The sequence below is a fragment of the Monodon monoceros genome, unplaced genomic scaffold (genome assembly GCF_005190385.1).
Source record: "Monodon monoceros isolate NGI ecotype Baffin Bay Population unplaced genomic scaffold, NGI_Narwhal_1 Super_Scaffold_20, whole genome shotgun sequence".
Taxonomy (NCBI): Eukaryota; Metazoa; Chordata; class Mammalia; order Artiodactyla; family Monodontidae; genus Monodon; species Monodon monoceros.
In genome coordinates this window covers 105,461,271-105,488,986 of record NW_021703777.1, presented here as the reverse complement: position 1 = coordinate 105,488,986, position 27,716 = coordinate 105,461,271, and the positions used below count along the sequence as shown (strand labels likewise).

General features: G+C 41.6%; 1 protein-coding gene across 3 annotated transcripts in view; it reads left to right on the top strand.

The window, feature by feature from the left end:
- The window catches only part of PAPSS1 (3'-phosphoadenosine 5'-phosphosulfate synthase 1), a 108,399-nt gene that overhangs the window by 3,999 nt on the left and 76,684 nt on the right, over positions 1-27,716 (top strand). For all 3 annotated transcript variants that reach the window (XM_029235448.1, XM_029235450.1, XM_029235449.1), the window contains exons 2-5: positions 9,317-9,431; positions 14,592-14,827; positions 21,858-21,996; positions 26,047-26,165. In XM_029235448.1, the coding sequence (XP_029091281.1) occupies positions 9,317-9,431; positions 14,592-14,827; positions 21,858-21,996; positions 26,047-26,165 (609 nt within the window). The remainder of the gene's footprint in view (positions 1-9,316; positions 9,432-14,591; positions 14,828-21,857; positions 21,997-26,046; positions 26,166-27,716) is intronic.

Below are 27,716 nucleotides of genomic sequence, written 5' to 3'. Positions count from 1 at the left end.
TAGTAAAGAAAATCAAGAATGAACATGCCCCTTTAGTCTCCTCTTATCTCATTCTGACGAAGCATCAGGTGTAATGAGTTTCATTTAACGTCTGATTGAACCTTTCTCTATTGGGACTGGTTTTCATCTGCCTTCCGTAAAACATTTCAAACTGTGGGTTAGCTGGCCCTCAGTTCAGACCCAGGTGTCACTACCTATTTTGTAGACTCATGTTGGGCCAAATCCCTGCTTGGACCCGGTTTACAGTGGAGCTGGACTCTACTACCCACAGAGTAGTCTGAGATCTAGCATTGCCGTTCGGAAGCACATACGACAATTTCATTCTGGTTTGCCGTTCCATTCCCCTCTCTCCTCCACGCCCCAAATTCCCATACCTCCATATCTCCAGCACCAACTCTCTTTCTTTCTGTTTTTTTTTTTTTTTTTTTTTTTTTTTTTTTTTTTTCGCGGGCCTTCCCTTTTTTTGGGTTCTCCCGTTGCGGAGCACAGGCTCCGGACGCACAGGCTTAGTGGCCGTGGCTCACGAGCCTAGCCACTCCGCAGCATGTGGGATCTTCCCGGACTGGGGCACGAACCCGTGTCCCCTGCATTGGCAGGCGGACTCTCAACCACTGCCCCACCAGGGAGGCCCCAACTCTCTTTCTATACCTTGCATCCTCAGGGTTTTTACACAAGCCTTTCCTTCTGCCCTGATGCCTGTTGACCTTTATCACTTGTGGAAATCTTAAGAGCCTTGGGCTCCTGTACTGAAACTGTGGCCTCCTGTGTCCACACACTGTTGCACATAGGCTGAATTCTTTGTGCACCTCTGTGTTATGTTGCAGTCTGCTATTATCGTGTATCATGTAATCATACTTCGTTATAGAGGTTTTGCATCTACACGGAGCTTTTCCTTATATAACAGGATGGGGATAAGGGTTAGGGTGCTGAGTAGGCCTCGGTACTTCTGTTATTAAAAGTCTTAGATAACTTACTAGTAACTTAGCACAGCTTAAGCAAGAGAATAAGCTCCATACGTGGTAGAATTAAAATTATGGTTTTGTCACTTACTACCTGTGTGATCTTGGGCATGTTGCCTAACTCCTCTGTGCCTCACTGTCTTCAAATGTAATAATGTGGATAATGAAACACAGCTTGTAGTGGAGCTAATAGGGCATAGCTCATAGGGTTATAATGAGGTTTCAGTTATTTAATACATTTAGAGCACTCTAGTGCTGGCACATGAGCACTGTTTAAGGTGTTCTTATTTATTACGTCATCGAATATTTGACACCTGCTTTGTGTGTGCCTGTGTTCCAGGTGCTGGGGATGCAGTGGTAAAAAGACAGCCAACGGTCCTGCTCTCATGGATATTACATTCTACCTGGGAGAGGGTTAATCGAAAAGCAAATAAATGAATGAGATATTTTTCCTTTTTATCAGTTCTACCTTTTCTGAACAATTTGTCCCTCATACTGTTCGATGCCTTTCATAGAAGGCCAGCAGCCCGTTCTGGATTTGGGGGAAGACTGAGGTGGTCCAAAAATGAAGCAAGCATGCAGAAATGGAACACACAGCATATGGAAAGCCATATATTCCTCCTTCAGAGCATTGGCCTGGCTGTGTGCAGGGGCAGCTACTGAGTTTCCTTCCCTGGAAGCTAGGGAGATACTGCTGGAAAAGTTGCCTAAAGGAGAAGGAGAACTGGACTTTACCAAGAATGCACTCCGTGTTGACTGAAAACAAGAACGGGAAGAATGACAGCGGGGTCTGGATCCGCATGGTCCAATCTGGTAGCCACTAGCCACCTGTGGCAACTTAAATTTAGTTAAACTAAGATGAAACGTGCCATGTTTCAAGTGCTACATTTCCATAGGAAGCTCGTGGCCACTGTATTGGACTGTGCAGTATAGAACATTTTCATCATCTCAGAAAGTTATACTGGACAGATCTAGGTAGTAACTTTGGGATGGCTGCTGACATTTTTTCATAGTTATGTGTATATTTCTGTACTCGTGTATTTGTTCTTACTTTCTTCCCCGGGGAAGGAAATTTCGAGAGATGGTAGCAACTTTGGAATCACGGTTTGGGGCAATTCTGTAGTCCTGGCTCCGGCAGGGTACCCAGCTGTCAGTTAGCCTCCCCTTTAGCATAGTGGCTTCTCTAAAGTTGAAATATGAAATAAGCTTCCCCAACTTGGCTCTATTACATTGACCTTTGAGGAGTAGTTTTCTTCTCCAGTGATTTTAAACCAGGTAAAAATTTACTTCCCCCGGGGGGTGTTTGGAAAATATCTGGAGACATTTTTGGTTGTTACGTGTGTGTGTGTGTGTGTGTGTGTGTAGGGGGGGTTGCTTCTGACATCTGTTGGGTAGAGGCCAGGGATGCCACTACAAATCCTGCAGTGCCCAGGACAGTCCCCACAGCAAAGCATTATCGTTAATGCTGAGGCCCAAAAGTCATTAATGCTGCGGTTGAGAAACCCTGTTCTATCCTTCACTTTGAGTAAGAAAAAGGGGAAATAAGGTAACTCTGAAATGCAAAACTAGTAATTTAACATAAAATCCGATACTAGCATTTTCTCCTCCACCAGCTAGGATGTTACCATCTTTTGCTCTGAGATGGATCAATTACCCATAGCATACCAACAACAAAACAGTAAAATCCAACCCTGAATTGTTTTGAAAGCGAATTACTAAGTAATTAGTTCAAATGAAGAGACTGTTTTTTTTTTTTTTTTCGCTTGTTGTTTTTATTTTGGTATTTACCTAAGTGGTAGTTATTTCCGTGAAATATCCTTTCCTAAGGACACAGTTCTCTACCAAGCAAGTTTTAGCTGAGTAAACAGTGGAAATATTGGACAGTACATATAGAAATCCAGTTAGATGACTGCAGCCATTGTTCTTACTCTTCTCTGTAGTTTCTTTGATGGTTGCATCCCTTTCCTCTGTCTTTATTTCTCATATGTTTAAGTGTTCAGTTCATTGTTTTTTTAGTATATTTACAGTTTTATAACCATCACAATATCTACTTTTAACATTTTCATCACCCCAAAAAGAAACCCTGTACCCATTAGCAATCATTCCCTATCCTTCCCCTTTCCCTCTCTGTAGCACCTGCCAACCAATAATCTACTTTTTGTCTCTGGATTTCCCTATTCTAGACTCTCCTATAAATGTAATGATATAATATATGGCCTTTAGTGTCTAACTTCTTTAACTTAGAATAATGTTTTCAAGGTTCATCCATGTTGTAGCATGTATCAATACTTCATTCCTTTATATACTTGAATAATATTATGTTTTATGGATGTATCACATTTTGCTTATCCTTTCATTAGTTGATGAACATTTGGGTTGTTTCTCCTCTTCAGTTGCTATGAATAATGCTGCTGTGAACATTCATGTACAGTAAGCCTCCTACATATGAACGAGTTCCGTTCCGAGAGCGCATTTATAAGTCCAATTTGTTTGTAAGTCCAACAAAGTTAGCCTAGGTACTCAACTAACACAGTCGGCTATATGGTACTGTACCGTAATAGGTTTATATACTTTTCACAAAAATAATAAATAAAAAACAAACACAAAAAATAAAACATTTTTAATCTTACAGTACATACCTTGAAAAGTACAGTACAGTACTGGGTACATCACCGCTGCTTTTACGCTTGCTTCTGGACATCCTGGGCTTGAAATAAAGATACTGTGCTACTGTACTCTATACAGTCCTGTACAGTAAAGTACACGAAAGCACAACCACTTGTAGAGGACACGTCCCCATCATGTTTGTAGGGAAAGCCCCGCTGTCACCATAGTGGGAGGCAGGGGCCTGTCATAGTGTAAAGGTGTCTTTCTCTCTTTATTGTTTGTCTCCTTCCCTGAAATGTTTTTTGATCCGTTTTACTCCCCGTATCTAGGAGGGATCCATCAACAAATGATGAATGAACAGGTAGTCTCAGGCTCATTTCTGACTTCTAAGAATCTCTTCTGGCTGGACTTCCCAACTGGAGGCCATTCAGGGCCCCTTCCATTAAAAGTATTGACAGTTTAAAATATCCATTAAGTAAATATTTAAGTGTTCTTTAATCTTTAAAACAGAATAGTCGGAGAGCCATAATGTATATGCGGAGTGTATGCATGACAATTGGTGATCGAATAGGCATGCCAGTATCTTAGCTCTGATTCAGGAGATCTGGGGTAGGGCCTGAGATTCACTTTCTGAGAAGCAACCAGGTCATTGCCAGTGTTGCTGTGCCCCATGCTTTGTAGCAGCAAGGTTTTAAGTGTAGCCTTTTCAAGTTGTTTTCTTAACCTCCAGGAATGTATGAGCCTCAGTTTTGCTGTTTGTCTTTGGCTTGTTAACGTTAATGTTCAAAAGATTAACTTCAGTTATCAATAACTCTGTGAACTAAAGCTTTCTTCTCACTGTATTCATTTCAATTTTATCCACGTGGTACTCTACCATGTCTCCAGTTTACTCACAGTATGTCTTGGGATATAAAAGACACACCCGTGTTACCATTTCAGGTATTCTCTTTGGAAGAATATACTGTTTGGCAGTCAGTTTAAGATGGGTGGTGGGGTGAGTGATAGATGTTGAAGTCCAGAATTACGCTTGATATTTGGTATATTTTCTGTGCCTTTACAAATTTCACTGAAAAATGCAGAGTTCTTCATAAAATCATCATAAACTCACAGACCATGAAATTCTCTAAGTAGCATCATAGGAGAAGTTAATTTGTCCCATACGGAAGTGGATAAGATAACAAAACAGCCCATGTGGAAGTTAAGGTGGGTCAAAAAGGGGCACAGGGCCACTTGTGTGGGTGTTGAGGACAGCAGTTTGTAGAATGTGTAGGAAATGTACACCACACATATGAGAGGCCACCTGACGTTAGCTTAGTAACAGGACTGGTAGTCATTTAGTCCCAATCGTAGAAAGAGAAGGAATTCTTTTGAAATGAATTGTCCCAGTTCTGCTATTCTTAAGACTTCTGAATGTCAATCATCATTTCATTTGCAGGTTATACAGAGAACACAAATCACGCTTTAAAATAAATGCCTTATATCTAACTTTTACTGAGCACTGACTAGGCACAAGAAAAGAGGTTGGGTGTTGTGAAAAACACAAAGAACTATAACTCATAGTACTTGACCTATTCTCCCAAGGAAGTAAAAATTATATACAAAAAGACACCGTATAAAACGGTCCATAAATAACAAGACAAATCCTGTGGGCGGTAAATGTTACAGGGACTGCCTTGGATATATGTACAATAAGCCAAATATTACTATCAACCACCCAGACTCTTAGAAAAGAATAAGCCTGATTTCATTGTTCTGTGAATAGAAACTAGAGCATTGAAGACTCTGAGAACAGGAATGGAGAGTTGGAAGGAAATAACTCCCTGATGCACCCACTAATGTCATGTTTTCCTGGCGGGATTATAGGAAGGCTTTGGCTAGAGTGGGTGGAAAAGGAAAAGAGGGGAAGGGGAACTAGAAGATTACATATGGAAGTGACCTTTAGAGTTTTAGTAAAATTCAGGCATACACCCACCACCTTGCAATTCTAAGAGTTTTAAAAAGTGCTCTTTGATTTATTCTGAAAAACCAGGAGGTAGGAGATTGTGGCAAATCTTTTTTTAAGTTTGTGTTTTAATATGGAAAATATCAAGCATACATAAACAGTAAGCCTCCTTGTACCCAGACTGCCATATTTACTGCCAGAATTTTTTTAAATGTAGGAGGCAGGAAGCCCGGAGGGAGCATACTTTTCTAGTGATTAAAACAATCTCTTATGCTATATTTTCTCTCAACCACAGCCTCAGCATTTTGTAGCTTCTCAGTTTTTATACATTCTACTCAATTTAAAAAGAAAAGCAGAAGATATTTTATGGTGCCAAAATGAATTAAAACTCATTAAATACATGTTTCTTCTTGCCCCAAAGCAAAGTAACTTGGAAAAAAATCCCGAAACAAAATGACGAAGTCAAACAGGTTCTGCAAGTGTAGGCAGCTAATGTGTATAGCACCCTCCTTGTCCCCCTATCCCTGCCCTGTCCCCTTCCAGCAGACCCAGCTCCTGTCTCCTCTCCTCCCTGGGAGCTAAAACTGGATACCTCAGGAAAGAGGGGCCGCTGCTTCCCGGGAGACACAGATGTCTGGGTCAGACACCCCGGGTTTTGTTTAAAATCCTGGAAATTCAGAGCTGGAAAGTTATGTTTGCTTCATCAGTTTAATTGAAAGGAAATGGTTTGGGAGACCCATAGTAGAATTCTTTGTGATTATTGGAACTATGGATACATCTGCTAATGAGATGGTTAGTGGGGGAGGGGTGCAGCTTTTGTGGTGGGCCTATTAAAAGAATTGTCCAATTGTCCCTTTGGCTCCCGAGGACACCCCCAGGGCAGTGAGTGAGAGTAAGATGCAGATGGGCAGAGATGCTTTCTCCTGTACACTAGGGGAATTGTGCAGGGAGAGGGGGAAAGAGATCCTGAACCTCAGGCACCTTCTCAGGCCAACCAGTTTTAGAAAAGAACACATCTGGAAGTTGAAGATCTGGATAGAAATGGTCCCTTGACCAAGTCCATGTTCATGTACCTATCAGGGTGTTTGTTCCCCATTTTGAAGACCTCTGGGTCAAGGGTGAATCAGTCTGACTATTTCGTGCCTCAACCTGAGCCACTCACGTGGCTGCAGAAAACATGGTCATGGCCACGGCTCTTGTTTTAGATGTATGACCGTTGCCTCCAGACGGCTTGTTTGGACTGCCCAGCAATCATTCTGGATTTCCCCAGTTACTTTTTCACTTTTCTTTGCACTTGCTATTCCCTGTCTGGAAGGTGCTTCCCTCAGAGGTCATCAGAGATCTTAAATATCCTCTTTTTGCTGAAGCCTTCTCTGGCCACCCTGTCTAAATATCATACTTCGTATGACATTTCTTCACTTTTTTTGCTTTATTTACTTTTTCCCCCTCTTTGATACTTATTTCTAACTTACATAATTTCCTTCTTTATCTTGGTGTTTTCTTTTCTCACCTCTGTTTTTCCTGTTAGTCCAGTGGTTCTCAAACTTGAACTGGCATCCGAGTCACTTGGAGGCTTTAAAATGCAGATTATCAGGCCCCACCCCAGAGTTTCTGACTTAGTCTCCTTGGGGCAGGTCCTGATAATTTGCATTTCTAGCAGTTCCCAGGAGATGCCAAAGCTGCTGGTTAGGGACCACGCTTTGAGAACCTCTGCCCTGGGAGGGAAGACTAGAGAAGCCCCAGGAGGACGGTGATTTTATTGGTATTGTGCACTTCTGTTTCATCAGCAGCTAGAAGAATGGCAAGATGTCAAGCATGTAGTGTGCATTCAGTAGATATCTTTGAGTGAATGATGAATAAAACTCTCTTAAAAAAAAATAAGAGCTATACGCAGTATCAAATACGAACACCCTATTAAAAGAATGCTGACACTTACCTATTTTATAAAGGCATAACTTGTTGAAAAGAATCTAAATTATGTTTTTGCTCCATAGGAGGAGAAAATAGAGGCCATGTGATTCATTTTTTTAATTTTAGAAAACAGCTTTATTGAGATAATTTGCCTGCCGTTCAATTTACCCACTTAAAATGTACAATTTGATAGTTTTGATTATATTTACACAGTTTTGCAACCATCACCATAGTCAATTTTAGAGCATTTTAATTACCCCAGAGAAGAACCCCATATCCATCAGAAGTCACTCCACATTCCTCTCCCAACATCCCAGCCTGAGGTAACCACTAATCTGTTTTCTATCTCTTTAGATTTTCCTATTCTGGCTGGTTCATGTATATGGAATTATGCAATATGTGGTCTTCGTGACTGGCATCTTTCACTTAGCATGTTTTTTTTTTTTTTTGCGGTACGCGGGCCTCTCACTGTTGTGGCCTCTGCCGTTGCGGAGCACAGGCTCCTGACGCGCAGGCCCAGCGGCCGTGGCTCACGGGCCCAGCCGCTCCATGGCATGTGGGATCTTCCCGGATGGGGGCACGAACCCGTGTCCCCTGCATCGGCAGGTGGACTCTCAACCACTGCGCCACCAGGGAAGCCCAGCATAATGTTTTTGAGGTTTGTCTGTATTGTAGGTTGTATTAGTACTTCATTCCTTTTTATTACCATATAATATTCCACTGTATGTATATACCATACAATTAAACAGTTTTGTTTATCTGATTATTAATTGATGGACAAATGGGTTGTTTTCACCTTTTGGCTTTTATGCATCATGCTGCTAGAACATATGTGTACAGGTTTTGTGTGGACATGTTTTCGTTTCTTGTGAGCATCAATCTAGGAGTGGGAATCATTTGGACATACGATAATTATAATTAATGTTTTGTAGAACTTCTCTTTTCCAGAGTGACTGTACACTCCCATCAGCAAGCGTACGAGGATTCTAATCTCTCCATATCCTCACTAGCGCTTGTTATTTCCTGTCTTTTTGATTATAGTCATCGAGTGAGTGTGCAGTGGTATCTCGTGGTTTTGATTTGCATTTCTTGGATGGCTAATGATGTCGAGCATCTTTTAATGTGCTTTTTCACCATTTGTATTGTTTTCTTTGGAGAAACGTCTATTAAGATCCTTTGAGACCTATGTAATTTTATGCCCTTTTTGTTTAAGGAGAAGAAAATTTGAGAGAACAACAATTACCTTCCATTTTTTTCATCATGCATTTCACAATACCTACAGACATCCCTTCCACACTTCATTCAGGAATCTGCTCAGATGCCACCTTCTCAGAGGTTTTTCCTGATCATCCTGCCTAAAGAGGCACTCATCCCCTATCTCTCTTTCCATTCTTACCCTGTTTTATTTTCAGAGTGCACTTGTCACTCTCTGATTTAATAATTAAGTGTTATTGGTCTGTCTCCTGCCAGTGGAATGAGCTCAGTGAGAGTAGGGACCCTGTTTTGTTTACTTGGTGTACTTAGTAGGGCCTCAGGAAACAATGGTTGAACGAATGAATGAGTGAGAAGACTGGGCTCTGGAGTCTGCCACTTACCAGTCAGGGGAACTGGGGCAAGTTATTTAACTTTTCTCAGGTTTAACACCTTCATCTGGAAAACCACAGTAGTAGGAGTTTCTGCATCCTTGAGGGGCTTTGCAGACTTATTAATTGGTGTTTGTAAAGAACTGAACACCGTGCCAGGTACTCTAAAGAAAGAAAAAGCTGTTAGTTTTCATCTTTTTCCTTTCTTTTGGCATGTTACATAGGGCAGTTACTGTATGTTTGCAAGGAATATATGTTTACCTTTTAAGGGACTCAGGTAAACCAGAATTCTTTCTTTTTTTTCTTTTTTCCAGGGGATGCAGAGGGCCACTAATGTCACCTATCAAGCTCACCACGTCAGCAGGAACAAGAGAGGTCAGGTGGTGGGGACCAGAGGTGGCTTTCGTGGTTGCACGGTTTGGCTAACAGGTATGGTCTGGAGAGACAAGCCAGTCTATTTCGAAAGCAGTGGTGTAGACAGCCTTGAGCCAGGAGTAAGGATACTTACACTTTGAGCTCTGTTCTTGTATCTGGAGCACCATAATATGTAACTGACAAAGTTGCTTAATAATAACATATTTTCTTTTGGTAATTTCTTTCGTTCTTTACAAAATTGCTGTTAAAGGGGAAAAATCAGAATGCAGCTTAAAACTGCTTTCTAGTTGATAACTACCGTACATTCTATAAAATTCTGCATGCAAATAGGACCTGGATTCTGCCTTCAAGATGGCTAATAATGTAGACCATATGAAGAGAAAGAATGAGTGGTAAAGAATTTCACACAATCAGTTTCTAATGATTCTTCTTTTGCTTTGGCTTCTGATTGATTCTTGTGTTGATTTTCCCAGAATCTCTCTTTGAGAGGGTAAATTGATCCAGGTTTTGGAGGTGGTTTTAAAAATGATGGATCTTTTTTCACTTCTAAGAGTTTGAAATAACATTTTGTTGCATCTTGCCAATTTACCCATGCTGGAGGACAGAGGGAATGAAAAGTGCCCACTGAATTGAGAAGGAATCTTGAGACTGAAAAGCAAGGCAGGCAGCTCCATATAATCAGTGGATCAGTTTATGTTATAGGGTAACTTATTCACAGGGTGGGATCTGGCAAACAGTGATCTGGAAACATTCACAGCTGCACTCTGCACTGCTGAGGGGCCACTGGGACAATTTCATAGTTAACCTAGGGTACGGGGGTACGTGCTTGGAAACAGGAAGTGCATTCCTAAGTCAGGATTTATGAATGGGTAACTAGTCTTCTGGGCACCAGGAATATATTAGCAAAGGTCTTCATCATTGTTTGGGGACTAACAGAGCATAGAGGCCACCTGGACCTAACGAACATTAATCTGTTAACTACACAGCCTTGATGACAAAGAAGCGCCAAGTTGGCATCAGTTATGCCGACAGCCATACAACCCACTAAAATTTATACCTATTTATTTTCCAAAGGTGGATGAGGGTCCATTTTCCAATGTCTCTGTCAACATGGATATTACCCATCCTTAAAACTTTTGCTGATTGCCAAAACACAGCATTCCCATTTTCTGTTTTTATAAATTGAAAATTTCAACTGTAGATAGGTCTGTGTGTTTCTGTATGAAAGAAGAGAGCATTTTTGAGTTCTTCCCATCTCCTCATTCTTAAGTCTAGATTGATGTCAAATTGTTACATTTATAGTGTCTAGGCTTGTGACACATTCTGTTCCAAATCTTAAATTTCCATAGGTGTTTGTATTTGAGTTCTGTAAGTAAATTGATTCAACCTTACCACCTTCCCATCAGTTCTTTTATTACAGCATGCCCACTCATGAGCTCTTTCTTTGAGTCAAGTTTTTATGGTCTGTACTTTTTGTTCAGTGGTTTTTATAAGATGGCTTTCCGTTGGATTCTGAATTCCCTGGGTTTTTATGTTGGAGTAATGTTTTAAGAATTCCAGGACAAAGAAAGTATGAACCAAATATATATTTTACCCAGCCAAGTTGTCATAAGAGGCAGACGTTTCTTCTATTAAATGTTGTGACTAATCCAGTTTTTTTTGCTTCTTCTAAGGAGCTTCCCTTTTTTCATCTGCATGCCTGAAGAATTATTTCTTTTCATACATTTTCTTTCAGAGGTTTTGCTTTTCTCGTTTAGGCCCTTTTCCTTCTGCAATTGATTTTTGCATGTAGTGTGAGGGACGGATCCATTTTCTTTTCTTTCCATATGGATAATCAGTTGTCCCAAGATGAGGGTATCCTTTTTCTCTGATCTGCTGTGCCAGCTGTCATAGATCAGGTTTCCACTTATGTGTGGATTTGTTTCTGGGAGCTCTGATCTATTCCGCTGGTATACTTGTCTGTTGCTCTATTATTGCCACACTGTCTTAATTACTATATATTTGTAGAGTCTTGAAATCTAGTGGAGTAAATCCTCTTACCTTCTTCATTAGGAATATCTTGACTTTTTTTTTTTTTTTTTTTTTGGCTCTTTGTATTGTATAAATTTCGTAATAGGTTTAACTAATTCCACCAAAATCCAGTTGGGATTTGATTTGGGATTACATTGTATCTAAAAGGTCAATTTGGGAGGAAATTGATCTTCAGAATATTGGGTACTCCTTTTCTTAAACATGGTATATTCCATTTATTTTACCACTAATGATGCTTATAAATACTTTTATCAGATTTTTTTGGTACTTGCTTTACAGTGTAGGATGTAATCGGTTTCATAAATGTGTATTTGTAAAGAAAATGTGTTCCCCTGATGTGGGCGATATTCTATATACGTTCATCAGATCAAGGTTGTTAATTATGTTGTCAAATTTATAGCCTTCACTTTTTTTTTTTTGATATTGTTGGAAACGGAAGTCATGATTTCTTTCTTTTTCTTGCAATTCAGTAGCTTAACCAGATCTGTCCAGGTATGGAGTGGTTTGTATGTCATTTTCTTGGAACACTGTTTTTTCTTACATCTTATTTCGGATAAACTTTCTGGTTTTGTATTTTTACATTGATTGGTATATGAGTTTCCCAGGGCCACTGTAACAAATCACTACAAACTGAGTGGCTTCAAACAACAGAAGTTTATTCTCTCACAGTTTGGGAATCTGAAATCAAGGATGGTTCCTTCTGTCAGCTCTGGGGAAGCATCTGTTCCATGCCTCTCTCCTAGCGTCTGGTTCTGCTGGCAATCCTTAGCGTTCCTTGGCTTGTAGAGGTACCACTCCAGTCTCTGCTTTCGCCTTCAGATGGCCTTGTTATAAAGATTTCAGTCACTGGATTTAGTGCCCACCGTAGTCCTGTGTGACCTCATTTTAATTTAACTAATTACATGCACAGAGACCCTGTTTCCAAATAAGGTCACATTCTGAGGTTCCAGCTGTATGTGAATTTTGGGGAGGACGCTCTTCAATCTAGTACATTTGGTTTCTCTTTGGTATACCAGTTTTCTTTATCTTAGTTTTGGATTATCTGTCTTGCATTATCTATTAATTTTCTCTAACCACTTTGATTTCCTAGCCTTTTTGTCTACGTTCACTATAATCATCTCAGTGAAATTTTGTGTCATTAGTTCAGTTTTCAGCAGTGTCTGTTCTTTGTTTCAAATTAATTATATACGTAAAACACGTACACATGTATGTATAAACAGACACTTTAATTGTAGTTTAGGTTATCTTTGTGTTTTTTTTAATTTTTATTTTATATTGGAATATAGTTGATTAGGTTGTCTTTGTTGTATAAGAATTTGATGTTTTCAGTTTTTTTTCCCCTGATACTTAGTGTTCAACTGGTAGTTAAAAACAACAATAACAAGGAACAGAAAAACCTAGTCTCCCCAACATCCATCTCTTTGTTCAGTCATTGTTGCTATGTAACAAATTACCCAAAACCTAGTGGTGTGAAACAACCATTTTAACTTGCTCACTGTTTTGTGGGTAAGGAATTCAGGAGTGCTCCGCTGGGCGGTTCCCCCCTGGGCCTTGCTTGGTTGCAGTCATGCTGGCTTGGGCTCTAGTCATCTAAAGCCACAAGTGGCTGGGTGTCCGCAATGACTCCCCAGTGGATGCTGCTGGTCAGCTGGGAGCTTAGCTGGCTAAGGCTATCGACAGGAACACCTAATTCTGATTTCTCTAGCACGGTGGTCTCAGAGTATTTGACAGCTGGCTTCTTCCCAATTAAATATCCAAAGAGAAGCTGAATGGCCTTTTCTGACCCAGTCTTGGAAGTCATGCTCATCATTTTCACTATATTGTTTTGGCTACAGGCAACTCCTAAGTCCAGCCCAGATTCAAGGGCTGAGAAATACTCTACCTCTGGGTGTGACAGTGGCAGTGTCACATTGTAAACAAGCTTTCAGTCAATCTTTGGAAAATACTACCTGCTGTACTCATGTTAATATACATTTTTAATGTAGAAACCATATAACACTATATTGATCCTCTTAACATATCATCCTTTTTAAAATTGATTTTTCAGTTAGCCTTCTATACTAGCATGTCAAAGTATCAGTACATTAGGTTTCAGTGTTTTATCTCTTGTCTCATAACTATCTTAATTTTTTTTTTTGAAATATCTATCTGTGTATTTATACATTTGGCTGCGTTGGGTCTTAGTTGTGGCATGTGGGATCTTTAGTTGCGGCATGCGAACTCTTAGTTGTGGCATGTGGGATCTAGTTCCCTGACCAGGGATTGAACCTGGGCCCCCTGCATTGGGAGCGCGGAGTCTTAGCCACTGGACTACCAGGGAAGTACCTATCTTAGTTGTGAATTCTGATACACTCACCAGGGTGGCAAGTATTAGTGCATAAATGTACTCTTTCCTTTTCCTTTATTCCTCATCGTTTAGTGACTAAACATTGGTAGAGGAAGGTGAAATGAGGATATTCTTTCAAGGTTAATTATATTATAAATTGGATTCCCAGGTGCTTTTGGGAGGTGTTGATCCTGAGATATAGAGGTAACTTTCTAATATTTATTTCACTTACTTTTGTCCTTTCTTCTTCTTTCCTCACCAGAAATAATTTGGTCATATAACTTTCTTTTAAAATTGGCATGCAGCTTTAGAATAGTGGTAACAAGAGGACAAAGTGAATATCTACCCAACCATGTGTAATACTAAAATTGGTTAAGCCTTTGTAGCTCAGTGATTTCTAGGATACCTTCGGGGTTAGACAGAAGTTACTAAAAAGATAAATGCTTGGGCTTCCCTGGTGGCTCAGTGGTTGAGAGTCCGCCTGCCGATGCAGGGGACACGGGTTCGTGCCCCGGTCCGGGAAGATTCCACACGCCGCGCGGAGCGGCTGGGCCCGTGAGCCATGGCTGTTGAGCCTGCGCGTCCGGAGCCTGTGCTCCACAACGGGAGAGGCCACAACAGTGAGAGGCCCGCGTACCGCAAAAAAAAAAAAAAAAAAAAGATAAATGCTTATTATATTTAAACTACAGATGTTTTTCTAGGTAAGATGTAGTAAAATTTTACAGAGAACTATTAGACAAGAATGTTGCTAAGAGACTGCTCTGAATAATGAATATAATTAAGCCTGTGGTTAACATTCTTTATTACTTATCCCCCTAACTTTATGTATGGAATCTGTTTGGACTGTTCACTTCTAGGCTTATCGGGAGCAGGAAAGACCACAGTAAGCATGGCTTTGGAGGAGTACTTGGTTTGCCATGGTATTCCATGCTACACTTTGGATGGTGACAACATTCGTCAAGGTCTCAACAAAAATCTTGGCTTTAGTCCTGAAGACAGAGAAGAGAATGTTCGACGCATCGCAGAAGTTGCTAAGCTGTTTGCAGATGCTGGCTTAGTGTGCATCACAAGTTTTATATCACCTTATACTCAGGTATGTGGCTTTTGCGCCATTGCTGTTCTCATTACGTGTATTGAGGATATGGTGTCAGGCAAAGCGAATAATTTAGACACTGACATGTACTTTGGGGCTAAATCCAAATTCAAACAATTAACCTACAACGTTTTTGTGCCGCAACTTCCTGAGTAAATTCATTTTTGAAAAGCTTGCTGTAACCCACACACCCACCGCCCCCCTCAAAAGTATAATCAAAGTTGTTGAACAAGTCAATGGCCAAATTATTTCAAGTTTGACTTTTCAGTTCAGAAATCCTATAATAAATGCTCAACATGTATCAAACACCAGGGAGAATCTTAGGTTTCTTAACATGTGTCCTGTCGTGGCTTCTTTGCTCACAATTCTTGAGTTTCATCTTTCATCACACTGTTTCTTATTTTAGGGACCATAGAGCACTAGTTCACTCTTTTGTATTTCTCTGAAAAAAATCACGTTGTTTCTCACCACGAGAATTTTGTTTCCCTCTGCCTCGAAGGCCCTCTTCTCCTTCCTCTTAGCCTCCCCTCAGCATCCGTTGACACCTGTTCATGCTCTGAGACTCAGGTTGGGTATTTCTTCCTCCTAAGTCTCTCAGGCTTTGTTGGGTACCTGCCTTTGGTGCCCTTGTTATTGTACCATAGCACATTGTTTTATCATAAATACCAGTTCTTTGGTTGGTGGTGCTGATAGCAGCAGTAATAATAATGATAATAATAGCAGCTAACGTTGATTGAACACTTACTGTGTACTGGTAACAGTTTTTTGTTTTTTTTTTTTTTTTTTTGCGGTACGCGGGCCTCTCACTGTTGTGGCCTCTCCCGTTGCGGAGCACAGGCTCCGGACGCGCAGGCTCGGCGGCCATGGCTCACGGGCCCAGCCGCTCCACAGCATGTGGGATCTCCCCGGACCGCGGCACGAACCCGTGTCCCCTGCATCGGCAGGTGGACTCTCAACCACTGCGCCACCAGGGAAGCCCTGGTAACAGTTTTAAAGTGCTTTTATGTGAATTAGCTCACTTTGTTCTCATCACCCAGTGAGGAGGGTGGAGGTGAGGAAACAGAGGTGTCAGTCACCCCACCTCACACGCTCTACGTGGCAGAGCAAGGATTTGCACCCAGACAGTGTCAGTGGAACTTGTGCTCTTGCCCAGTGTGCTCTGCTGTCTCTAAACCCCGCTGGCTCTTTGAAGGCTGGGACTACATCTGATTTATCTCTGTAATCTTGATGCCAAGCCCAGATCCTGGAACACGGTAGATATTTAGTGTTTGTTAAATGATAGCATAGCCCCTTAGGAAGCCCAGATATGAAAGGACAGGTGAGTTAGTGTAGTAGTTAAACACAGCGGCTTTGAAGCCAGAAACAAGAGACTGAAATCTCGGCTCTGCCAGTTACTGTTAGGACCTTGGCCGATTTACTTAACCTTCCAAGCTCAGATAATACCTACCTCGTAGGGTTGCTCTGAGGATTAGGCAAATCATGCATTCACAGCTTTCAGCATAGTGCCTGATGTGTGTTAGATATTCAGTAAGTGTAGTAAATAATAGTGCAATTCTAGTACTGTATCATAAATCTGTCTGGTTACTTAGACTTTTTTTTAAAACAAAAACTAAATTTGAGCTGTAAGGGTTATAGATAAGTGTGAGACTGAGTGTTAATCATACAGGCTCACTCATGGCAGGAGTCCTAAAAGGTTCTTTGAGGACTAGGTACCTTTCATTTTCCTGAAACACTGGGATTGGTGTCAGTATGTCAGTTTAAGGTATCCTGAATGATGAAGTGTATGAGAGTTGTCAGAGTTCCTGAATTCTAGGATATAAACAGTTTTCATAGTAATATAGTAACAGTGATTTTCTTGCACTTTCTGGGAAGCTCTGCAACTCTTGGAAAAAGAGAAAGTTAGTAACACCTGATTTGGAGAGCGAGCAGCTGAGACCTGGGTATTGAAAAGTATACGCTGATCTGTTTTTTTTTGGCTCCGTTGTTTCCGTAACACGGAGCAACGCTTTTCTTGACCTCACCCCCAAAAGCACTAAGAATGAAAATGAGGTTCGGACTATGCTTAGGTCACGTCAAAATTCATGATAGGGCTTCCCTGGTGGCGCAGTGGTTGAGAGGCCGCCTGCCGATGCAGGGGACACGGGTTCGTGCCCCGGTCTGGGAAGATCCCACATGCCGCAGAGCGGCTGGGCCCGTGAGCCATGGCCGCTGAGCCTGCGCGTCCGGAGCCTGTGCTCCGCAACGGGAGAGGCCACAACAGTGAGAGGCCTGCGTACCGCAAAAATAAATAAATAAATAAAAAAATTCATGATAATATTTGGACCAAATCATATATTATAGGATATGTGTATTCTCTGTCACCACTAACCTTGGGCATCTTGGTTGTAAAAGTAAACCTGATAGTTCTTATCCTTGAAGAGTCAGTAGGTAGTGGGAGCATAGAGATGCGAACAGTTGCAGTATCGTGAGGCAAGTGATTAGGTACATGTATATAAAGGTGCTATGGACGATTCATAGAGGAAGTGCTGCTTGAAATGCGTCATGAAAGATGAGTCAGTTTTCTCGCAGGAGAAAACTATTTCACAGAGGAGATGCTACAGGATTTGCAAAAGCATGGAAATGTGAGGGACTTAGGTCTTTGGGGAACTGTAGGTAGTTTGTTTTGGCTGCTCTTCCGGATGAACGTGAGGGGAGATGAAGCTCAAGCGATTTGCAGAGGTCTGATGGTGAACTCCGGACTGCTCGGGACTTTGCCCCACAGGTGGTCGAGAGTTTGAGATTGTACTGGGGAATAGTGTCTCTGGTGCCTTTGTATTTTAGTGAGGTCACCCTTAAGGCCTGGAATGGGAAGGGTCTGGATTTAGGAGACTAGTCAGGAGGCTTTTGGAGTGAATTGAGGTATCGGCCATGGGAATAGAAAAGATGGGGCATATTTGAGGGCTCTTGAGCCTGTAGCATCAGTGGAACGTGGTGCCCAGGTTGATTGCTGAATTTGGGGGTGAACATGAAGGATGGTGCTTTCAGAAGAGTAGATGGTATGATTGAGTTAGAAAATATAGGGTAGGAAGGGAGAAGATGACTGTTTGATTTTAGCTGGGTTAGGTTTGAAATGCTGGTGGCGTATCTAGGTGAAGATGACCACTGGGTCATTGGGAAATTGGTTCTGGAGCTCAGGAACGTTGTGTAGAATTGAGATAAAGATTTGGGAATCAGGGGCTTCCCCGGTGGTGCAGTGGTTTAAGAATCCGCCTGCCAGTGCAGAGGACACGGGTTTGAGCCCTGGTCGGGGAAGATCCCACATGCCATGGAGCAACTAAGCCCATGCGCCACAACTACTGAGCCTGTGCTCTAGAGCCTGCAAGCCACAACTACTGAGCCCATGTGCCACAACTGCTGAAGCCTGTGCACCTAGAGCCCGTGCTCTGCAACAAGAGAAGCCGCCACAGTGACAAGCCCGTGCACCGCAACGAAGAGTAGCCCTTGCTCGCCACAACTAGAGAAAGCCCACGCACGGCAACAAAGACCCAGCGCAGGCAAAAATAAATTAAAAAAAAAAAAATTGGGGAATCATTAACTTTATTGTTGAAACCTTGATGAAGTTGAGTGTACAAAAGAGTATATAGAATGAGAAGCGAGTCACAGATGGAAACTTGGGGAACACTTTCATTTAAAAGGACAGCTGGAATAGTAGGATCACGACTTAATCACTCTGCCAGATACTAAGGCTATAAAGCTACTGAAATTATTTCAGTATATTGGGATGAGATCTGTGACAGAGGTATATGGTGGGTACTCTGAGAACCCAGCAGAAGTGAGGCCTCAGTCGGCCTGGACATGAGGGTAGGCTTCCTGGAGGACTTAGCATGGAGCTGTGCTGTGAGGGGACACATTGCTGTAGCCAGAGGAGAGAGGTGGAGTGTTTTTGGCGGGGGGGATGGCAAAGGCATTAGGCCCAAACAGCCTGGTAGACCAGGCAGGTGTTAATTATCAATAGAACATCAGGTGCAAGACTGAGAATGGTGGGGCCAGGTGGAGAAGGCCTGACAATTCACACTGAGAAGCTTGGGTTTTACCCTGATGGTGCTGGGCAGTCTCTGAAGAGTTTAGCGACGTGGTTGAATTTGCATCCTCTGTCATCCTGGGGACAGTGTAGAGTGTGGCTTTGAGCAGGTCAAAGCTGGAAGCCAGCAGATGTATTAAAAGGGTGTTGTCCAGGCAGGAAAAATGAGGTTGAACCAGGAGCTAGGGAAGAAGTGCAGACTGGGTTAGTGTAATGTCTAGAGGTAAAATCTGAAGGACTTTGTGACAAAATGCAGGGGGTGGGACGGCAAAGGGAAGAAACCAGAACAACTCTGGGGATTCTGGGTGAGTAGTGTCGTCATCCCTTGATTTGGGCAGTATAGGTGGGAATGCAAGCTTGGGAGAAAAGAGAGTGGGTTCAGTTTTGGACATGTTAAGTTTGAGGTACCTGAGAGATCTCCAGGTGGGTGTATTTTGGAGGAAGTTGGAAAGGTGTGTTTAATTTCGGGAGAGGTCAGAGTTCAGGCTTGAGCGTTGGTTTATATGCTGTAGTTTACAAAGTGAAAGCAGTTGAGAAAAGTGCTCAGGGACTGTGCAGTGTGAGCAGTGGTCTCCTGGTAGAATGTGGCAACACCAGTGCCGCATGGGAGCCTGCATAGGAACGACGGGAGAGTAGCACGATTTCAGTACACAGGGTTAGTAGTATAAAATGTGGCAGAATGGCCTGGAAAGTGCCAGGATTGAGGGAATTTTTGTATGATTTTTTAGCTCATCTCTTTTTAATGGAAGAGAGTGACTTTCACTTGTTTGTTGCCAGTGGAGAAGGAGGAGGTTGAAAATTCCAGATGCAACAGCAATAATGGATTGAGCAAGGTTCATTAGCAGGAAGGGGATTTTTTTTTCTTATGTACAATTTTTAAGAGTTACTTTCCATTTACAGTTATTACAGAATATTGGCTCTACTCCCCATGTTTTACACTACATCGTTTAGCTTATCTTACACCTAATAGTTTGTACCTCTGACTCCCCACCCCTATGTTGCCCCTTCCCCCCCTCCTACTGGTAACCACTAGTTTGTTCTCCATCTCTGTGAGTCTGCTTCTTTTTTGTTATATTCACTAGTTTGTTGTATTTTTTTTTAAATTTATTTATTTTATTTATTATTTTTGGCTGCATTGGGTCTTCATGGCTGCGCGTGGGTTTTCTCTGATTGCGGCGAGCAGGGGCTACTCTTCGTTGCTGTGTGCGGGCTTCTCATCGCAGTGGCTTCTCTTGTTGCAGAGCACAGGCTCTAGGCTCGCGGGCTCTAGAGTGCAGGCTCAGTAGTAGTGGCTCACGGGCTTAGTTGCTCCACGGCATGTGGGATCTTCCCGGACCAGGGCTCGAACACGTGTCCCCTACATTGGCAGGTGGATCCTTAACCACTGCACCACCAGGGAAGTCCTGTTGTATTTGTTCAGATTCCACATACAAGTGATATCATACAGTATTTGTCTTTCTCTGTCAAACTTATTTCACTTAGTATAATGCCCTCCAAGCCCATCCGTGTTACTACAAATGGCAAAATCTCATTCTTTTTTATGGCTGAATAGTATTCCATTGCAGAGTAGGGGATTTTGGATCCGTGAAGGGAGGAGCGGCAGGAGGGAAGGAGATAAAGGTGGGGGATATAGGTAAATTATATGGCAGAGGGGAGATTGAGAGCGTTTGTGTCTGGGGATTTCCTTTTCTTTTCTTTCTTTCTTTTTTTTGGCCATGCTACACGGCATGTGGGATCTTAGTTCCCTGACCAGGGATTGAACCCACGCCCCCTGCATTGGAAGCACGGAGTCCTAACCACTGGACGGTCAGGGAAGTCCCTGGGGATTTTCTTTTTGAAATTAGAAGTGTGGCCATCTGATAAGAGTGGAAGTAGGCATGGGTTGAGGGGCCGTAAGAAAGGTGGTAAATGATAAAGTGAGCCATGTGGGGATAGGATGGAGGAAGGTGCAGGGGCTAGCTTTGAAAATGGTGGCACTGCCTTGTCTATAGAATATGATTGTGGAGCCTGCGTTTGAGAACAGGAAGATGAGTGAATCCTCAAGGGAGAACTTGGTTTCAGTTAAGACCAGAAAGAAGAAGAGTTTCACTTACAAAGGAAGCAGTGTTCCAGAGAGAGTTTAGGCTGAGCAGTGAAGGTATTAGCAGAGTTGGGGGTTAGGAGCCATGCAGAAAAGTAAAGTTTTGGGAATGCTAGAGATGTGTAGCGGCTGCAGGGGTTTGTGTTTGGCAAGTGAATAAACTAGCCTCAGGGTTCTGAATGGATCCCTTGTGAAGTTACTTTCACGCTAGCTCAGGCTGAGGTTGAGCCTGTTGTTAAGAGAGAGGCCTGATGACTGACATCTGCATTTAAGCTGGACTTTGGCTCAGCTTCCTCGTAAAATTTAGGTGAAAGTTTTAATGGGGCATCCATTGTTCTCCCTCCTGCAACTTGCCAGTATCTCAGAATAGCAGGCCTTTTGAGGATACGGGGAGGGGGAAGGGTAAGCTGTGACAAAGTGAGAGAGTGGCATGGACATATATACACTACCAAACGTAAAATAGATAGCTAGTGGGAAGCAGCCGCATAGCACAGGGAGATCAAGTCGGTGCTTTGTGACCCCCTAGAGGGGTGGGATAGGGAGGGTGGGAGGGAGACGCAAGAGGGAGGGGATATGGGAACATATGTATATGTATAACTGATTCACTTTGTTATAAAGCAGAAACTAACACACCATTGTAAAGCAATTATACTCCAATAAAGATGTTAAAGAAATAAATTTTAAAAAAATCCTTAATGAAGAATGGGTGTGTTAATCTAATAATTTCTTGGGTTTATTCTTTTTCCGTTTACATTTTCAAAATATAAATTAAACTTTGTTGTCCACTAACACAGCTGAAAAGCACTTTTACTTGTCCTTGACATTAATATAGTACCCTTGATTCATATGAGCACTCTTTATTACGTTTCTGTATGTGCCTTTTTTCTAAGGATCGCAACAATGCAAGGCAAATTCATGAGGGTGCAAGTTTACCTTTTTTTGAAGTGTTTGTTGATGCTCCCCTGCATGTTTGTGAACAGAGGGATGTCAAAGGACTCTACAAAAAAGCACGGGCTGGAGAAATTAAAGGTAAGTAATATTTTTTTCCCCAGTTTGTCTTTCCTTAGATGTTTCATCTTACCATATCTGAGTCTGATAATCTTTTCTAGGAGGTGGAAGTTTTCGAACAACTTGGAGCTCCTTGAGAAGAGAAAGCAGGTCTTGTTAAACTGTTGTATCTCTCAGGCCTCCCAGTAGTACCTGGCACTGTGTACACTCAGTATCATCAATCAGGTTGAAATCCTACTCACAAGGCAGTTTTAGAGGATTGGGACTTTGGGAAGCCTATTTGGTATAATTAGGTACCTAGCATTAGATTGGCTATTAGTTGGATAGTTGCTGCCACTTCTGTTCTCTTTGTTCCAGTGAAGATGTGGGACATTCCATAGCTGCTGGGAAAAATGCCTGAATTATAAGCATCTTGAGAGCAAGGAAAATGTCTCATTCTTATTTATATCATAGTGCCTGGAATGGTCTGAAATTCATTCTCTGTATGATTGTTGCATTAGATTAAATTAACATATCTGTGATTTTATCAAAGTACATACAGCTTGTATTTTCGATTTCATGGTCTGCTCCCAGAGTTTCAATTATGATGAAAATTTGGACATAGAAAGAGAATTTAGAACCCGTTCTGCTGTCGCCCTTGATACCAGTCATTCTGTTTATCTTTTAGACATCCTTCGACATTAGCCCTGGTCTATTACCGGTATTATTATTAACAGTAACAGAGGGCACGTAGGTTCAGCATTGTTTGGGATCAATTCATGCCCCTAACTTTTGTTTGCCTTCCCAGCAGGGAGTGTGATAGCCTCAGACTCCAGGAGCTCCCAGGAGCTCTATGAAGTGTAGATTTTAGCTGCAGCTTCTGGCCCTAGAAAGGAAAAGGTGGAACAGGAAGGAAAACGCTGGTTATTCTGGGCTCTTCTGTTTGGACCTGGGAGCCCATTAGCAGTTGGGGCAAGTTCCACTGGCCGTGGTGAATCTGGTTCCTTGGGCAGGGCTCGTATCCAGTCTTGCCATCATGGAGACTCAAGTTTCACCCATTAAGCCTGTACTTTCTTGACTCAGTGAGAATAGGCTGCCTGACCTGAATAATATATGACAACAGGAGGGAAAACAGTTTATCCATTTAATTTCTAGGTCACCCTCTCTCTGTTGACGGCCAGTGTGCACTTCTGCAAAGAGAAGCAGAACAGTGTGTCCAGGATCCTGAAGTCTGAATCTTCTACTTATTTTAACTGTAGTTGCTTTTGTTGTTTTTGCAAGGATGGATTGGTGAGGGAGGTAGATTTGTTTGCTCAGCTGGAGTAAGCACCCTGTGAGCCAGGACAACATCTTTACCATTTTTGTATTTTTAGAATTTAGCACAGAGCGTGGCCCAAAGCGTAATACTTGGTACACACACACAGTAAATGCTTCTCGAATGGATTAGAAGGCGGAGTGGAAATTGGATGTTCAACACTTCGATCAATGCTTTCTATTTGCAAGGTTTATATCTGGTGCTGGGGATGCAAAGATGAATAATAAGACTGAATCCAAAATACCTTGAGTCACTTAACAGTTTGCATTCTGTTTCTGGGAATGTGCTTGTACTAGTTCAGTTTTCTATGTTTTACTTGTTTACCAGGTGTTTCGTAACTCCTTTGAATAGACATTGATAAAATGTTCTTAGGTTAATGTATACTTGTGTGTACACACGTTTATTTATTTTAGGTTTGCCATGGTTCTAGAGTTCCTGACTGGACAGTTTTCAAAATCATTTACTCATTGTAAGAATGGTGCTTAAAAAGTTTCCTACCAATGCTATTTCAGAGCCTTGATGGTAAACATTTCAGGGACAGGTGAGATTGCATACATTCAGCAGACTTCAGGCTTTTATAGGCCTTTATATGGCATTTACTAAACTGTAAATATATGCCTGTGTCAGCTACTCTTAAATACCTGGATTATTTTCATGAGTAACGCTCAAGTAGTTATTATTTACTGAAATATAAACGTTTTTCTCACAGTATGCATTTACTGTAATCACTTATGGGCTAAATTAACTAGGAAGAGACTTCCTGGGCTTTTAAAATGTTAAACCAAGTCTTCTAACACAGTGATCCTCAAAGCTTTGCTGCACATAAGCATTATCCGGTGGGATTTAAAAAATCTAGTGCCAAGGCTGTACCGCAGACCATTGAAATCAGAATCTCTTAAGGGTGGGACCCAGTGATTCCAGCGTGTAGCCACATTTGAGAATCAGAACTTAAGAACTAGTGTTTTAACCAAGTTTGTTTTTTCCCCACCTATTTTACTGTGACTCACCACTAATACTGTTGGGAATATTGATAATGCAAAAATTTCTTCTTGGGTTCAGAACTTCATGTGATACTTAAAAAGATGAAATAGAAAAAAAAAAAAGAAATAGATGGGCTATAGACTTGTAGTGTTTATTTTAAAGCTTTTTGGTAATGATTTTAAGTTCATGTTGACCATTCTAACCCAAGAATGACTTGGCATTCCAAGGCAGACAGATCTCGAATGACTTAGGTATGGAATAATATGAAAGACAGGAATAGCATATCTTCAGCTCAGCCAGCCCATTCTGTGGTTAACATCATGTGTTCTTCCTCTTCTAGGCAGTTACACGGTAGCACGTGTACAGATAGGGAGAATGGAAATAGTGGTTCATATCTGATTTGGTTACATTTGATTGTGGAACATTTTTGGTGATATAACAGGATTCCTTACTTATGTTCTGCTTAAGCTAGTAGTAGTTAATCTGTCTTGCCTGAACACTTAGTGTGATGGCAGAAGGACCCTGCAGAGCTTCAATTCGGCTGTAGATAATCCTGGTGAATATAATGGACAGATTGACTTGGCGTTGGTTTTTGCACTGAGAGGGAAAGAAATCCTGTCGAGTTTGGATTTATGCCCAGGGTTTCGGCACTATATCCTGTGTTCCTGTGGAGAAATTGGATGCTCTGGATTACTTGGTACTCATTCCTGTTTTCTTCACAGGCACTGTAGGCATTTACTTAACAGAAGAAAGGAAGGGTGATAGAAATATCATCAATCTTCATTATTGGACGATTCCAGATTTGCAAATGTGCCTACTCACTAAAATTTGTTACCCCACATCCATATACCCACTGTGCTTTGGCTGTCACTTGTAGACACACGCAGAGAAGCAAAATTTTAGTCACCCGGAATATACATTCCCAGCTGAAGTTGAACAAGGCTTTTGTGTTTCAGCTCTCATACTGTAAAGAGTGTCCTTTTTTTTTTTTTTGCGATACGCGGGCCTCTCTCTGTTGTGGCCTCTCCCGTTGCAGAGCACAGGCTCCAGACGCGCAGGTTCAGCGGCCGTGGCTCACGGGCGCAGCCGCTCTGCGGCATGTGGGATCTTCCCGGACGGGGGCACGAACCCGTGTCCCCTGCATGGGCAGGCGGACTCTCAACCACTGTGCCACCAGGGAAGCCCAAGAAGTGTCCTTTAGTGCCATGTGTTTTACTTTTTTTTTTTTTTCTTTTTGTTGGGGATTTTGCTGTTTAAAATGGCCCCCCCGGCACAGTGCTGAAGTACTGTCCAGTGTTCCCAAGTGCAGGAAGACTGACCTGCCTTATGGAGAAAATACATGTGTTAGATTAGCTTTGTTCAGACATGAGTTCTGGTGCTGTTGGCCATGAGTTCGGTGTTAATGAATCAGCACTATATATGAAATAAGGTGTCTTTAAACAGAAACACTCATAAAACAAATATATTAATTGGTTGACAAAAATTTGGTAACTAGAGGCCCACAGGAAACCAAACCCACATTTCTCCTAGAAGCAGTGGTTCAGTATTCACTAATTTTGTGTGTGTGGCAACTTATTGAAGAGAACTACTGCGAATAAGAAGGATCAACTGTTTGTGTTCAAAGAAGAAACAAAAGTTTAATTAGAAATCTTCTCCCAGGAAAGAAGTTTCAATATTATAACCCCGTAACTTAGAAGGGGCAGCATAAATATGAACTTCAGCATAGCAGAGACTTGCACTGAGGAAACAAACCTATTTTAATTTCCACTCCCTCTATTATCTTTTACCTTTTATAGGTTTCACTGGGATTGATTCTGAATATGAAAAACCAGAGGCCCCGGAATTGGTGCTGAAAACAGACTCCTGTGATGTAAATGACTGTGTCCAGCAGGTTGTGGAACTTCTACAGGAACGGGTAAGAGGAGGTCCAAGAGGGAATCCCCAGAGAATAATTATATCCATCTCATAACATTCCCCCTCCAAAAAAAGGGTGGTGGTAATATGGAGTAACATTTGTATTTTATATTCTTTTTTTTCTTCCAATTTTATTGAGATACAATTGACATACAGCATTGTATAAGTTTACAGTGTACAGCATAATGATTTGACTTATGTACATCACGAAATGATAATCACAATAAGTTTAGTGAACATCCATCATCTCATATAGGTACAGAATTTAAGAAACAGGAAAAATTTTTTTGTGTGTGTGATAAGAACTCTTAGGATTTACTTTCTTAGAAACTTTCATATATGACATACAGCAGTGTTAATTATGTTTATAATGTTGTACCTTACATCCCTAGTACTTATTTACCTTATAACTGGAAGATTGTACCTTTTGACTGCCTTCATCCAGTTCCCTCTCCTCCCACCCCCTGCCTCTGGTAACTACAAATCTGATCTCTTTTTTTGGGAGTTTGTTTGTATGTTCATTTGTTTTCGAAGTATAATTTATAACACTGTGTTAGTTTCTGTTACACAACATACTGATGTTTTATATACATTTCAAAATGATTACCATAATAAGTCTAGTTACGTTGCCACAAAGATATTACTTAGTTATTAACTGTATTTCCCACACTGTATATTTCATACTCGTTGTACCTCTTAATCACCCTCACCTATTTCTTTCTTCCTCCCCCAGTCCCCTCTCTTCTGGTAATCTTTTTGCTATCAGTAACTCTGTTTCTGTTTTAAGTTTGTTCATTTGTTTTGTTCTTTAGATTCCACATAAAAGTGAAATCATACCATATTTGTCTTTCTCTGTCTGACTTATTTCACTTAGTATAGTATCCTGTGGGTCCATCCATATTGTCATAAATGGCAAGATTTCATTCTCTTTTATGGCTGAGTAATATTTCATTATATACATATACCACAACTTCATTCATCTATTGATGGGTACTTGGGTTGCATCCATTTCTTGGCTGTTGTAAATAATGCTGCATAGGGGTGTGTATAGCTTTTCTAATTAGTGTTTTCTAATACCTAGGAGAGGTATTGCTGGATCATATGATAGCTCTATTTGTAATTTTTTGAGGAATCTCCATACTTTTTTCCATAGTGGCTGCACCAGTTTATATTTCCACCAATAGTGTATGACGATACTTGTCATTTGTTGTGTTTTTGTTAATAGCCATTCTGACAGGTGTGAGGTGTTATCTCTATAGTGGTTTTGATTTGTATTTCCCTGATCATTAGTGATGTTGAGCATCTTTTCATGTGCTTGTTCACCAACTGCATGTCTTCTTTAGAAAAACAGATCCTCAGATCCTCTGCCCATTTTTTAATTGGATTGTTTTTTTTTATTTTTTTGCGGTACGTGGGCCTCTCACTGCTGTGGCCTCTCCCATCGTGGAGCACAGGCTCCGGACGCGCAGGCTCAGCGGCCGTGGCTCACAGGCCTAGCCGCTCCGCGGCATGTGGGATCCTCCCTGACCGGGGCATGAACCCATGTCCCCTG